Raw genomic sequence first — 12,175 nt, 5'->3', positions numbered from 1 at the left:
CCAAACCGCCTGACTGCTCTGCAGACACAGAGGAGAAATGCAGTGCTTAACAGATTTTGGCCATAAACCCCTTTTTACTTAATGGTAGCTTATTCTCACAGAAGACAATATGCTTTTATGTATAGCATGGGAAAAAAGCAGCAAAAAATGTACTGTATATACATAATAATAATCATCTGCTCTATCCCAATGGACCACTCATAGTGGTTTTATTGTGTTAAAATTTACTTTGGCAAAGTTGTTTTTGAGTTTATAGCTGCTATCTTTAATTCCTTTAAAATTAAAATATGCTGATATTTCCTGTTATATTTTATGTACTCTTTTTCTTCCTATATAAAACAACACACTTGGTGGTGTGATAATTCTTTTGTGACAACCGATTAAAGTAATGAGTCTTGATGAATGGACTCAGTGTACAGCTCCCCAAACCTGATTTCCAACACACTGGCCGTGTGTATTTTTCTGCTAACAGATATAGCAGGCATACAAAACACACCCATGTCAGGCTTCTTCTGTCTCTGCTTTGGCAGTGCTGAACACCAGCTAAATTGAAGTCATTTTACAGCAGATACCTCCAACACAGCAAGGACAACTTTCGGTTTTGCAGTGTCTATCACCCCAAACCTTCAATTCCACAGTGAATTAAAGCCATTCTGAGTCTTGCAGGTTTCTGTCAACAAACCACATGTCATCTTTGTTATTGCAGAACAGAGCTTTTTAATATACCGATCAGGAGCACATTAGAATCCATGAATTTATGCACAATTGATTAAAGCACCATGAATTTATGCACAACCAAAAACTTAAATGAACCAATAAATTCTTAGACTTTTTTTAGTTCTTTTCATGTCTTAAAAACACTCATTTCAAGATGAAATGTTGCAGGTGCAGTGAAATCTGCATCTACTGTATGTAAGAAATGACTTTCTTAATAATTATAGTAATTCAGTGGATTAACTTAAAACTTTTTTTCAAAACAAGATAATAACTGGGGTAGGCTACACCAGGACCAGTGCTGAAAACCCATGTTGCTATGTCCTTGATTTGCACAATACTAATATTTTGATTTAGGGGTTTATTAATAATCAAGTATTTTTATTAGGTGTATCTGTCCCAGTAAAAATAATTGCAGGTATGTTGTTGTTTTTAACTGAATTCTATCATTTGAATTTAATTTTTATGACTATTATTTACATCTTTTCTATAGAAACACATTTCGAGGCACACAGTTTAACTGTTCTTCTGGAATAGGGAAGTGAAATAGACAAGCTCCCAATTCATAGCCTGGAAGCCTTTCTTTGAATAACCTGATTGATTATTTACACATGATAAAGGCATTGGAATTGGAAATTGGGTGGCATTGATTCTAATTAGGAAAACATTAAATAAGATTTACTTAGAGATAGCACTCACAGATATTCAGTCCCTTGTGTGATGAGGCAGTACTGATTGATCTAAAACACTTGTTGTTATGCCTCTGTAAGTGTTTGAATTAAAAAATAATGACTCTATAATGCTTTTTAATTTAGAAATAGCTGGACTGCATGAGTCCAGTCCTGTCTTCAAAACCTGAAGAATATTTTATGTAGTTACACTGCATTGAAGGAAAATGCTAATCTTTTGTTGGTTTTTATTGCTTTATCTAAGAAATCTAAGAAAACAACATATAGTTTCAGTGTTCTTCAAATCTAACAAAAATATTAAGCAATGAACTATCTTAGAATGACTCAAATACAGACTTGACAGTAGGGTGCAATATCTGTTTATTAATAAAAATTTGTTTTGGTGTAATACTGTATGTACCATTTGTGATAATCAGTGCATTATCAGGGATTTCACATATATTAAGGTCTATGCAGCCCCATCACATTTCAATGCATATAGTATCAGTCTGAAGTTTGAGTTTACCTCAAAATCCATGTAGAGCACTTTTCTTAAACATTTACTAGGACAAGACTCCAGGGTCAGAAATAAGAGAACCAGTCATTTTCTGTTCTTACAACTTCTGCCTGTGAAATATATTGGGACTTTTATTTGACACATGTTGTGTGAAGTTGCAAAGAATTAAAGCATGTATATACAGAATTAAGTATTTACTGTATATGCGTATACAGTATGGAAGCATACATATATTTATGCATGCAAACAAATACAGTATATAGTTATATATATAGTTCTAAGGGCCTGTTAGACTCTTCCCAATCTCCTAAGGAACATTTTAGTTAACAAGTGTCTATAACTAGATACATTTAAGTTTATTAAATATTCCCTTGTAAATATGAATCTTTTCATTACCTGTAAATGCACATATTGTTTCTAATTTGGTTGTTACTTGTGCTTCGTTGAAAAGGTACTCTTTTGTATTGCTAGTACTAAACAACAGTGAACCAGCAGAAGATCACAGGAATGCAAATCATAACCCCAAAATAATGACATATCATTATTTTATTTTGTTATCTTTGTAACAGCTTTCTCTATGGAAAGGATTGTTAATTATGAAAAGAATGTGACTTACATTTTCTAAAGTTAGTTAATATATTTCTCTATTCATCTTTTTTTTTCTGTGCATTTGGGTTGTTGTGTTAATGTGATGGTCTCAGATAGTCACCTTGTCACTTTGACAATAACCATCCAGTTATCCATCTCAGAAATGCTCTGTTGGGTTGAAGAATAAATACAATTCATTTTCTACAGTCATTCTAAACTTTTTTATCTATCTTTATAAATATTGCATTAGCTTCTGTTATCATTTACATGCCACTACCAAAAGAGGTTTTCAAATATGCTATCCCACAGAAATACCCAAGTATTTGAAATGATAAATTGTCTTCATGTCTGTCCCTCACAAAAACCTAGTTGACACCACTGTATTTTTTTTTTTTGTTCATGTTCAAATACAGTCCCCTTTGGCTGCCTTGCAGATAACAAGATTGTCTCCCATTTGCTGGTGGCTGAGCCAGAGAAGATCTATGCCATGCCAGACCCCACAGTCCCTGACAGTGACATTAAAGCTCTTACCACACTCTGTGACCTGGCAGACAGAGAGCTGGTTGTCAACATCGGATGGGCAAAACATATTCCAGGTAAGAGTGTTCTTTACAATGTATTCTGAAGTCCTCATTAGGAACAAAAATAAAGAAATAAAGATTCTTCTAAATGACATGTCTTGATATTCACACACATACAGTTTTCTGTAAATACATATTTGTATTTGAATATATTCTTAAATGTTTTGCAGTGTGTATCCAAAATACTTTCACTATACAGTAGATATGTACATACATCATTTGGAAAAGCTATAAAGACACTGTGAAAGTAAACATGAACAGCATTTCAGTTCAGATTAGTTATCAGTATTAATGTCAAAGCCCCCTCAAAGAATTCTCGGATCAGTATATTTTGTAAAAAAATATAATAGAATAGAATAACCTCTACTTTCCAATTTTACAGTTCTTGCTCATTTAACGAATTTCTCATTCTCTCATTATGTCACTGTGCTTTGATTTTACTTGTTTTTTAAATTGATTATTAATCTGAAATTCTTTGGGATTTGCAAAATCTTGTTTTTAAAGTAAAGCTCTCCTTAAATACAGTTATTTCAACCCTTCTAACATTCTACCAGGAAGGAATTAACCTCAGAGAAGCAAGTCACAAAATCTCAGCATCCTGCAGCCATTCTGTATTTCTTCATTTCTGTTAAGAAAAAAATAGGTGTTTTTGTTACTCTACTTAACAAACTTTTTTGAAAATTAGATTATGCATACATTGTTTTGAAAATGGGGGTGGAGAACCTGAATTAATTTGGCAATTAAATCAGCCTAATTTTATATTAAGACAGAAAGACTACATTTGACTGAGATGTGTTCAGAGCCATTTTCTAGTTTTCCCACGATTATCTAGATTGGCTAAGTTCCAGTGGAGTTTTGGGTGATAGCCAGTTTAAGAATGGCATGCAGGGTCTTAATAGGTTTATTCCCATTGGTATTGCCAATCCCCTCAGCGGCACGAGCTGTGGGATTGAGTGGCTATTTTAGATTCCCAATGCCAGATTCCCCAAGAGCTTTCACTTCAGGTTTAAGCCGAGTCATCTGTAGGCACGGGTGGAAGCCAATAGCTGCCAGCATCAAGAGATAATCAAAGAACTTGATTTGGACAGCTCCACAGTGGAAGATTTACACAATATTTTCTTATACACTATGTTGGTATGACTGCAGGCCTATTTGCTAAACTGTTAAAGCCTGTTTAACTGGATTTAAGCCACTTACTCCAATGACATACTGCACATGAACATATAACTTTGCAGTTATTGAATTCTAAAAAAAAAATCTGAACACATGAACTGAACACAACGGTGTTAGCACTACATAGTTTTAAAGAAACAGGCTATTTTGTGAAGTATTGATAACAAAGTGAACCAGCACTGTAAAATAATTTTTAAAATGTACAGGATATATACTGTAGGGTGCCTCTGGGAGCTCTAGTATTGCTCTTGTAGCCTTAATTGAGAGGTGGCAGACACAGCCTGTGGGCCAGTTCAGGCCCGCCAAGTCCATTTGTGTGGCCCACAAGACAGTTACGTCCAGAGCTATTGACAAGGTTTCAATTCATTTGGTCTGAGCTTGCAAAGCCCTTACAAGAAGGCACCCTTGGTGATACTACTGCCACAGTCTCACATACACATTGCTCCCTGTGGTTCTCTATCTCTATCTCCAGTTCTCATCTGCATCTATAGATTTAGACAGGGGCATGTCTTACGAAAATGGTGGGGAAAAAATAGACACCATTACACCTGTGTGCAGACTTTCTCCTCCAAATTTTAGAGTGGCCACAGTGAATGAATCAATCACCAAAGGTCTCTCTGAAATTCTACCTAGTGTGTTTTTTTTTTCTCAAAAGGAGATTTTTGAACATAGAGATTAGGGCTCTGTGTTTGTAATTTTGAAGAAAATAAAATTCTGTGGTTCAAGAGAAGTGGAGACTTGTAGAATTGAATGGAAGGTCACCATGATTGCTTTAAACAAGCTTTTCAAAGAGCAATAGCAAAAAGTGTAGTTGTGGCTTTTTTACTGTTTCTGTATTGCCAATATCTTGTGATATCACCAATATCTGGTGTCCAACATTTTTGTCAAATTTTTGTCACGTCTCTTTAACCTTGTCTTTTGCTAATTCTGATTGTCAGCTAAAAACACAAACTCTGCTAATTATGAAACAAGGCAAGATGCTTCTCACTTATCATCACAAGTACAGTGTTAGTCTTATCAGTCCCTCAAGCAGAGTTTACAGGTGATCCAAATCAATAATCCCAAAGCCTGTATAACTCACATTTCAGACATGCAGTTGATATACATGTACAGGTATCCTTTGGTTTGCAAAGGTAATTCTTTCCTCAAAAACGGTAATATGAAATTTTGCATAATGAAAATAAAATTCCCATTACTTTATATATAAAAAGCTCAAATCCCATTTACTAGGTGTAGAAAATCACGCACTATTACTTCCTTTCAAGAGTACTGAATTTTAAAAATAAGAACCATATTATACACTTATGTTAATTAGCCAATTTAAATAAGTTCAGTAGCTAACAAGGCAGAATTTGTAAAACTTGTAAACTAGGTGCAGTGGAGTTGTTGAACACAATGCAAATGTCTTTTGACCACTCACAATCACACTTTTTCAGCCCTGTCTATCACTTCATATTTTAAAATCGGGAGAAATACTTCCCTTATTTCCTTTGCTTTTTAATGCCTAATGCAATGGGAACATCCTTTGCTGATATGATATTAAAATAAGGAGTATATTCAGTAATTAAAACCACTAAGTAAATAGTACATTAACCCCAACTATTATTTAAAATAATCACAGCTAATAATGCTAAACAATATCACATACTGAGAGGTAATGAGTTAGCTTTACTAAATTGTTATCCAATAAAGATACAATGATTGCACTTCAAAAGGCAGTACAGTATTACATTGCAAAATACCAAAAACTGCTACTGAAATACTGTATATTCAGGTTTCATATTTAGTATTCGTCACCTCTTTAAATAACTTTCACCTCTCTGTGCTAATTGTATAAAAGAGTGGTGATACTGAAGTTGTAGGAGTTGTAGGAGTTGATTATTTCAATCATAATTGTGATTTCTGCTCAAAGATGGGAGTATGGTGCATGGTGATGAAAGTCTTATATGTAATAAGGGTTTTACAATTGACCAAAGGAAAGGGCGAGTCATCTAAGGGAAAGTGAAACAAAACAAGACTTTTCTGGCACAAAGTATATCAGACAGTTCAGCCTGTGATCTTTATTGAATTTAAGTGAAAGACTGTCCCTCCTCCCCTTTACCTTCAGTGAAACTATTCAGTCCAAGTTGCATAACTTGTCTCCCCCCAAAACTAGTTTGTCTCCATGCTCTATATGGTACAGTAATTTCTTAATCAAATTGATGAAGCCCCCTTTCCCAGAGAGAACTGAAACCAATTTATTGGTCATGATACGGCAGCTATGTTGCTAACAGTCGTAACAAACTGTCAGGCACTCGCAGAGGAGCTAATTTGAAGTCATTAGGTGTGCAGCGTTCGGGCAACAATTTGTTACAGTGGTTAGGAGCACTGCTGACATTTCTGAGCGCATTCGCTTAAGATCAGTTCTAGCTGAGACCAGGCAAATTGTAAACTAATTTAAACATCACTCAGCATTACTGTGGCTTGTGTGTCTGAAACCATTGGATAATGAACCAGTCTGTGTTTTGCTGAATGAAGTTAAAACTGCTCTCAGTTTATGAAGCTTAGCCAAAATCAGGATTCAGAAAAAAAAATACTTCACAGTGTAGTTTTAAATAACATATAGGCCTATAGTTTCATGTTAGTAATTTATATGGATTGACGTCAAACATTTTATTTTGACAATCCAAAATTATAGCAAACAAGTATACTTACTGGATACTTTTCTTTATCAAAAAGGTAAATTCTGATGTCATAGTGTTATTGTAGCTTGGCACCATGCTGTTCTTTATTAAATTTAGTTATCATTAATCCTAAAAGAAATGTAGCATTATAAATGCTAGCTTTATTATAGTTAGTACAGTAATAAACTGTTTCAACATGACATTTCTTTTGAACATTGTAAAACACAGTGCTTCAAAGACTTTGGGATGTTCAGGCAAGAGATTCCCTATATTTAAGGAGTAAAACTTCCACTTCAATCTACATAATGTGGAAAAGATGATAGCATTAAATGGAGGATTCCAATTCAGTAAATTTAAGCATTCTGTCGTATTTTTTGTGGTATTTTGTTGTAATTTTGTGGTAATTAGTAGCAGTGTGTATGCGGTGTTGTTTGGGGGGTAGGTTTGAGCAAGGGGGGGAAGCAAATTAGAATGAAAGGAGAAAGAAGACATTCAGAATACATTGAACCAATGTTGTTAAATAAAAATAAATGAGAAAGCACTCTTATGGAATTCTGACAAGCCTTATCTGTGAGCAGGAAGTCACAATGGCAGCAGACAGCACTTGACTTTTGTTAAAGGAACAAGCAGGTACAAGAATGGACAGTGGTGCCCTAATAGTCCCTTTTTAGCATGACAGGGTCCCTACTATTAGCATCCTTTTATACTCCTGGAAATTGCTTAGGCTTCTCCCATTCTAGCTCCTATCTTCTGGACTCTTTCTTTATTTCTCTTTCAATTTTCGTCTGCGCTTGGATAAGCGCATGCTAACACAATATGATTGAGCTGTAAAATGGAACCCTGTCGCCTCTAATCTCTTTTATGTAGATACTAAGGTACTTCCACACTCCACTTCATTCTCTCTCTCTCTCCCTCACTCAGCTCCTATTGTCAGGCAGGCACATGCAGAATGAGCTCTGGAGCAGTAGAGACTCGGTCAAATATTAGAGCTAGGTTTCACGGGGGCGTGATAAGGCGATTATCGGCTCAGTGGTCAGACGTATTGTTGTTCTGTGTGTCGGATTAGAATATTCGCATGGAACCTCGTTAACAAAATGCTGGAGGTGCTTACTCAGGCTCTGTGCTCCCGAGCCGCCTCATCTCCTGCTTGATTGAGGTGTCACCCTTATTGGCTGACCTGTATATATAGGCTTATTCAACTGGGCTTGGAGGGCACAACTGGAATTAAATGAAATTGTACTGCTTCTAACGCTTAGGGCTACAGAAGCAGAAACCATCTTTAGTTGGTTTTTTTTTGGGGGGGGGGGTTTCAAAGCTGAAGGGATAGGAAGCTATGACGTCAGTGGCTCATTCAGAGACAGGTTGTAGCTTACTTAGAATGGGACCTGTTGATAAACATTAATGTTAAAAGACAAAATATAGTACACTACAATAGTATAGTACAATAGCATATAAGTATGATCTTAAATTAGAGTTAATGACAATAAACTATAGGGAACATCAAAGTACATATGGTGGTCATGCAACAGTGTCAATGCTGCATCTAAATTAATACTGATTTCACTGTAGTTGCTATGATATAAATATGCGTTATTCATAATTTCTGTTACTATGTGTTAGTACTTTCAAGTTGTTTACTAAGATAATTGCGTGAATTTGAATAGGTGAAAGTAATACAAATGGTGCTACGTTTGGTAGAATTTTGTGATCCACTGTATATATTTTTGCAGAGAGACTAGTTTTAATATGTTCCTTTTATTTTCCGGGAAAGCCTGTATTTGCTGGCTGGATGGCCATATGGCAACTGGAGCCAAATCTAGCTTTGTCACGTCTCTCAGTCCCTGGCCTGCTCCTGTCTATTTGAGCCAATCTCCAAATGAGTGCTTGTCTGTCACCACACTGGTTCTGACACCCTCGAAATATTGATTAATAGTTGCTTTAAGCTCCTTTTAGCAAATCAGATTTTCACTTTTAGCACGGATTTCACTCCTGATACATTCAGCAAAGTGAAACACAGTAAATTAACAGTGACACTCAGGGAAAATGGCTGACAAAACGGAGCATTGGAATGGAGAATGAAATGTAAATTCTGTGCCATCGTGAAGAAGGCAATTTGTATGCTGTGTATGAATGGATATTTTATTAAAATCCAAACAGTATGTGTTATTTGGCTGTGGTTACTTTAAATTATTTCAGTAGCATATTTAGATACACCCTAATGTATATATATGTATTTAAAATGATACAGTATGTACTCCTTTAGATTTGCCAGAAGTAGCATTTAGTATTGCTTTAAGCCAAAAATTGGAAGCTATTGGATACTGGATAGTTATTGTGTTATGCTGGGATGCACTGTGCCTGGAAGTGAGACTCAGCAGTGATGCAGAAAATAATATGTACACAATTTCTAAAGTATTTTTAATTACTTTTTAATCTCTTTTGTTTCCTGTGTCAGGTTAACCGTTTTCATGTTCACATGATCCCATTTTAGAGCGTTGTTTCATATATCTAGACACATTATGAGTGGTGAAAGGTGTTCATCAGAATCTTAAATATTATTTAATCTCTACCTTGCACTATTTGTACCAACACAAGATATTAAATTACATATTTAAATTTCATATATTAAACAATGTAATTTTGTTTATGAGATTTTTAATATAGTTATGTGAAAATATATACTATATATACATATAGTAATAGCAATCTAAACTATAAATACAAGACATTGTATTGTATTGTAAATGAACAGCAACGATATATTATACTAGTCCCTTCTTACTAAATAGTGCTCTAAAAAGAAAGAAATGCAGTATTACATTTTTTACATGTATTACATAGTTCATTTGATGCTAGAAAATGATTCCAGTCTGTACTATACAGCATGCCTGTTAGCATTAAAGTAGAGCTTTCAATAAAGGAATAAAAAAGTCAGGCCATCACACAATGGTTAATTTAAAACTGCCCTGCTTTTAATTACATACCATGATGACTAGCAGATCATTAAAAATAAATAAATCAGGTAATAGGGTCTGTTTGGGATCTCTGAGAAGATAGGCAAAGGATATAAATAACATTGTTTTTCTCATACTGTTTGAGGCCAAATGTATAGCTCTCTTTAAAGTAAATTAATTCCTTATTGGCCTAACCCCTAACCCAACAAAAACTGACAGAAAAAAAATAATTCCAGCTAATAAAAGATTTTTCACTGCTCAAACCTCCGTTAGCTCATAACCAATAAACCATGTTGTCGTGATGGCTGGGGTACAGAATGCACCTTTTTAAAGGTTTGTACTGGATCAAGTGATCTCTTATTATTTAACAGGTTATTTGCTAATATAGTGTAAGAAAAAAAACAAAGTATTATCTACATCTAATTATAATCCTACATTGCAGGAGAGAATGAGAAACAAGGTCTGAAATTAGCATGTACAGTAGAACACATATCAGTTTAGGTAAATAATACTCAATATACTGTTTGCCTACAAAGGACTCTTTTCCTTGATGCATACTGGTTATATGATCATGCAGCTCATATACTGTATTCCAGCCCATTGCTCATCTCTAGTTCAGAGGATGACTAAACAGGGATTCTCTGTTCATAGTTACCTGTAGGGTGAGAGTTATTGGCCTGCTTTCGCTTTTCTTTCCTGAACCTTAGGTAAGGGATATCCCACTAATCTCTGGTGCACTCCTTCACCTGATCCTGCCCCACCCCCACCCTCACTAGCACCTCAGGTAGAGTTTCACAGATGCTTAACCTACATTGGAAGGGGGGATTAATTACCTGGAGAGAAGCTCACCAAAGCAAGTCAGCATGTTTTGGGGCAGAGTACACACTGACCTGGGTACCAGGAAACTTTGAGCAAGCATAGAGTACAGAGAAGTGAGAAAGAGTTGTGGCTGCTAGGTGATAATGGCCAGCTTTGCTTGAATCTGACAAGCCCCAGTCAGCAGTTTTGTACAGTTCTAGTTTAATCCTTTCCCCAGTATCAGGCACATCATGCTACCATTTTGTCACCTCCTGTTTATGTCGATAACATTAAAGCTCTTCTGTCTGATGCTTAAGTTGAAAAAAAAAACAGTAGTGTTAGCAACACACTTTTTATTTAAATTTCTTTTATTTCTTTCAGTTTATAATGGCGGATGTTCACCCAACACACATATTGAGAAATTATTGCCAAGCCAATGGTCCAAAAGGGTGTGGCAAAATACATTATACAGTACATGAAGGATCATCTAAGGTTCCTCTAGTTTTCCCTATATTCTTTTTAAAAAACAAAAGCAACAACAGAGATATGTTTATTACGTTATTAAACATTAATCACACATATTTTTTAATATACTTAATATAAATGAGAGCTTTCAAATTCACAACCAGAAACTGTGTCATGTTTTACTTGTAGTAAAACAAAAGATTACCTTTATCATGTATTTAGTAATAGTCAAGCTCAAATTCCCTGTGTTTTAGTGAAAGATATTTCTATTCAACACTTGTTGTCTTTTGCTTTGAGTCTTCTTGTTGTCTTTTTTGCTTGTGTATTTTATAGCTTAACATTATACAGTGCAAATGTTTAGAATTTTGGAGCAAAATTGCTCTGATGTTTTAAATCAGAGCCTAAATGATCAATAAGGTAAATTATTGATTGATTAATTGTTAAACCAGAAGTTTGTGTACTGCATTCCAGTTTTATCCTGTTATGTAGTTAGTATGTAGTCCTATTGTGTAGTTTTGTATACATTCCAGGATAAAACAAGACAAACAATTATCTAGTTAAAGAAATAATATGTAGAATATATTGTGTGCTCTGTGGGCACCACAGAAAAACTTATGAAATGACAAGGCATTATATGCCTGAGTAAAAAGCATAATAACATTGCTGGTTATAGCATTCCTGTGTAATGACAATGCAGGAGCAGACACAATCTTGAGAGACTACCTGGTAGTAAACCAACCTGACAAAGTTAGACATCCTCAGAGGGCATCTGCCTCTATGTTTCCTGACAGCTGTGCAGAGTTGTTCATCTAGGGTGTTTATGGGTGAGAGCTCTAACTGTCATGCCAGAGATAGGCCTGGTCACAGCAGATAAGGGTTAAAGCACCATGCCTCGTCTTCACTCTGCATGTGGGCCAGTTTCCTTGCAGCTGGCAGAGAAAGTTGAGGACGACATGTGCCTTACGCTTTGTGTCATGTGCATTTGTTTGAGGCGACATCTATTTCAGCTAGCTTCACATACAGTGTGTGGAGGACTCCCGACTCCCAGCTGAGA

General features: G+C 35.4%; 1 protein-coding gene across 14 annotated transcripts in view; it reads left to right on the top strand.

The window, feature by feature from the left end:
* esrrga (estrogen-related receptor gamma a) overlaps positions 1–12,175 on the top strand; it is a 248,828-nt gene that overhangs the window by 213,056 nt on the left and 23,597 nt on the right. For 12 of the 14 annotated variants that reach the window (XM_069180143.1, XM_069180121.1, XM_069180145.1 and 9 more), the window contains one exon: positions 2,901–3,083. In XM_069180143.1, the coding sequence (XP_069036244.1) occupies positions 2,901–3,083 (183 nt within the window). The remainder of the gene's footprint in view (positions 1–2,900; positions 3,084–12,175) is intronic. The other 2 variants (XM_069180102.1, XM_006625710.3) reach the window with 1 other exon arrangement.

The sequence above is a fragment of the Lepisosteus oculatus genome, chromosome 2 (assembly GCF_040954835.1).
Source record: "Lepisosteus oculatus isolate fLepOcu1 chromosome 2, fLepOcu1.hap2, whole genome shotgun sequence".
NCBI lineage: Eukaryota > Metazoa > Chordata > Actinopteri > Semionotiformes > Lepisosteidae > Lepisosteus > Lepisosteus oculatus.
This window is presented reverse-complemented; position numbering and strand designations above follow the sequence as displayed.